General features: G+C 40.4%; 1 protein-coding gene across 1 annotated transcript; it reads right to left on the minus strand.

Moving 5' to 3' along the window:
* Nucleotides 1-469: 469 nt before the first annotated feature.
* Nucleotides 470-2,765, minus strand: LOC108243325 (cytochrome c oxidase subunit 5A, mitochondrial). The gene is made up of 5 exons (XM_017428676.3): nucleotides 2,608-2,765; nucleotides 1,545-1,661; nucleotides 1,097-1,218; nucleotides 711-833; nucleotides 470-585 (listed from the first exon to the last, which is right to left on the minus strand). The coding sequence occupies exons 1-4, from the start codon at nucleotides 2,678-2,680 to the stop codon at nucleotides 720-722; spliced, it is 426 nt and encodes a 141-aa protein (XP_017284165.1). The 5' UTR covers nucleotides 2,681-2,765; the 3' UTR covers nucleotides 470-585; nucleotides 711-719.
* Between the last annotated feature and the right edge of the window lie 434 nt (nucleotides 2,766-3,199).

A 3,199-nucleotide genomic window follows, 5' to 3' on the forward strand; every position in this document is an offset into this window, starting at 1 on the left:
TGGTTTAAAATAAAAAAATAAAATAAGAAAAGTCTAGTTTTTTCCATGCAGTGTCCAGAAAGAGGTGTTGTTCAGCTTGTAGGGCAGCACAACTGCTTCCACCCACCTCCATCATCATCATCATATGAAATTACTTTTTGTCACAACAAAAAATAGTTGCTGGTAAAATATTTGAGTGGCTGGTAAAAAAAATCTTTAATTTCCACCCCTGGTTATACTCCTATTTTCTCCTTTTTTATAGCTATCAGGACCTGGAAAATACCAGAAGTAAATTGTAAATTGTAGTAAACCTGGACTCAGAGGAGCAGCGTGGTCTTTTGTTTAATAACTTCTCTAATTTATTTTACCGGATGTCTTTGCAGCATTCATGCCAGCTATGCCAATAAAAAAGCCATCATTTTTGTTTTTCTTCATAACTTAACATCTATTTCACTCACACTTTTTATCCAAGAAGTCAACTACTCAAACATTTGATTAATATATCCTTTATTTTGTACACAACAGGACAGTAAAATTTGAATCAACAATATTGACATTTTCCACAGGAGAAAATCGGGAGAACTTGTCTCTTGCTGAGAAAAGGGCCTGGAAGCAGAAGAAAGAGACATCTTCAGAGCTGGAAGCATCTTACATGTTCAGTTTAGGTACAATTTGAGTGGGTCAACGTGAACACACAGTGTGTGTGAGTGTGTGATTTAGTGCATTCTCACCCTGACAGTCTACAACTTGTCAATTCCAAGCTCCTCTGGTGTTGAGATGCCAAGTTCTGTGAGGGTGGGCTTCAGCTCCTGGATCAGGTAGGGGTAGATGTCCTTGTGAGGACCTGCTTTGTCCTACAAAAAAGACAGAATGATGTTAACAAAGGGAGGAAAACACTTTCAGTCACAGGAAAGCATTTCAACAAGCAGTTAGACAAATACTTGTCTCAAACAATCAGATCTAATGAGTCCCCCCACCCCACTGTGTCAGATTTTTCCTCACGTTTTTTACCCTTTTTTTAATGAATCACATCCCTTAAAGTTCCTGTTCTTTACCTCTAAGGAACGGCATCGTTTTAACGGAACAAATTGAAGGAAAGAAGCTCCAACTGACTCACCCTGACAGCCTCAAGGATACGGATGGCGCTCGCCAGATCATTCAGTCTCCGACAGGCTCTGAGAGCTGAATCCAGTATCTTGGGTTCCGGTACCAGGTCATACCCAATCAGGGTGTTCATGCCTTTAGGTTCAAATAACAGACAAAAGCCCCATTATTGAACAGAAGCAGCAATATAACTCAGAGATGAAAGTGGGACTGATACAGTTAGCTTCACCTGAGCAGGACTGCATTTTAAAATAAAAAGTTATGGACAGATTTTGACATAGCTTACCATCACTTTGACATAGTGATTACATTTTTTTGTGGAATTAATGCAGGTCAAAATATTCAGCCTATGATGAACAAAATACAGCTCGTTTTCAAAGTAAAGCAAATCCAAACCAGAGCTGCAGGTGACCACAGAAAATGAAAGAGTTGGACATTTCACCACAGAATGGTGCAGTCACCTTTCCTCAGCTCCCAGGCGTCAATGTCAGGCTTGCTGAAATAGGTGACCCAGCGGGAGTCAAACTCCTCGTCCGTCTCCACCTTGCCATGGGAATAACATCTGGAGGCCAGTGGAGCTGGAAAATAGAAACCAAGCACACGTTTTAAAGAACTTGCTCGTTGGACGACAGCACAAGGGCAACGCTGTTTTTAATCATCACCTAACAAAGCAGAGTAAAACTGATAGAATAACAACGTAATTTTATTTAATTAATCCTGAAATAAATGCTTAAATGTAATGTTGCCACAGGACATTTTAAACCCGAGTGCATTTCCATACTGTGTCCTACTACCACATGATGGTACTAAATACAGACCTGAAAGCTATCCTCAGGAGTAACATGCCCAGTTAATAAAAACAATCTCTTAGAGGAAGTGAAATTTAACAAGAAAATTACTTTTACAAGCTAGGACACCTTCATCAAGGTGGCTGCTCTTGTGTCTCCCAGTTTCAACACAACAGAGGAGTTATTAGACATTATTTTTCTTGTTTGATAAATATTCCTTGGCCCCAGATCCAAACACACAAACGCTAAAAGTACACTTACGTGTCTGTTTATTAACAGGATAACCTAACAAATGAATGACTTAAGGGTTCATTCATTAATGCGAGTAGACTATACAATAAATAAATAAAACCCATCAACATATAGTCACAGACAGTCAAAGTACAAATACACAGGACGATCTGAGTGAAAACCGTCCATGATCGTGTTAAAAACCCTCCAGCTCTGTGTAACTAACAAAGGGGGTCATCACAAGGTCGTGGATTCGTGCCTTTCAATTCACCCCCGGAAAATCCTATTACACATACAAGTTAAAAAATTTAAAATAAAAATGGTATTTTAATTTAAAACTAAAGCGGACAGTTGCCTACAAAAATCCTTCAATGTCACCCCATGTTAGCATCTAGCTACATACCTGCACCCAACGGCGGCTAAGCTAGGTAGCTAGCCAAACAAGCTAGCCGAAATCATCTTTCTGATATAATTTCGCCGCTTGCGCGAAACGGGACAGTCCTACCTGAGTAGCAGGGTCGTGTCCGAGCCAGACGTCGGGCCCCTGAGGTCGACAGGCGGAAAACAGCTCGGAACATGATGCCGCAGCGGCGGTGCTAACCGTCCTGGGTTGGTTAAAGGAGGGAGACGGTGGACGGACGGTCACGAAGAGGGCGGCGGGGACGTCACGTGACTCACGGAAACACCCGAAAGCTTCGACGTAGACGACAAATCTCTACAGTGATTCATACTTGATTTTTTTCCCCCAACAAACCTTTTCATATTATTACTTTAATACATAAATAATATAACTGAATGTACAGTAGATAACTCCTGGACATATTCTGGGAATATCTGCACTTGCACAAACTGATATATTTATTTACACATATGTTATTTATTTACTCCCATGCATTTTTTTAGCATTCTATTTTGTTATTTGTTTCTGCTAACACATTCAAAACACACTGTTTATGTTTCTCTGCAGTGAAAACAAAGTGTGCTGCAGATAAAGTCTATGTTTGTTTACACAGACGTGGCCAACAAAACTGCTTCCGAATAATGTCAGGCTACTAAAAAAAACTACAAGCCTACCAGCAGGGGGAGTGCTTGACTCA

Source organism: Kryptolebias marmoratus, linkage group LG15 (genome assembly GCF_001649575.2).
Source record: "Kryptolebias marmoratus isolate JLee-2015 linkage group LG15, ASM164957v2, whole genome shotgun sequence".
NCBI classification, from domain to species: domain Eukaryota; kingdom Metazoa; phylum Chordata; class Actinopteri; order Cyprinodontiformes; family Rivulidae; genus Kryptolebias; species Kryptolebias marmoratus.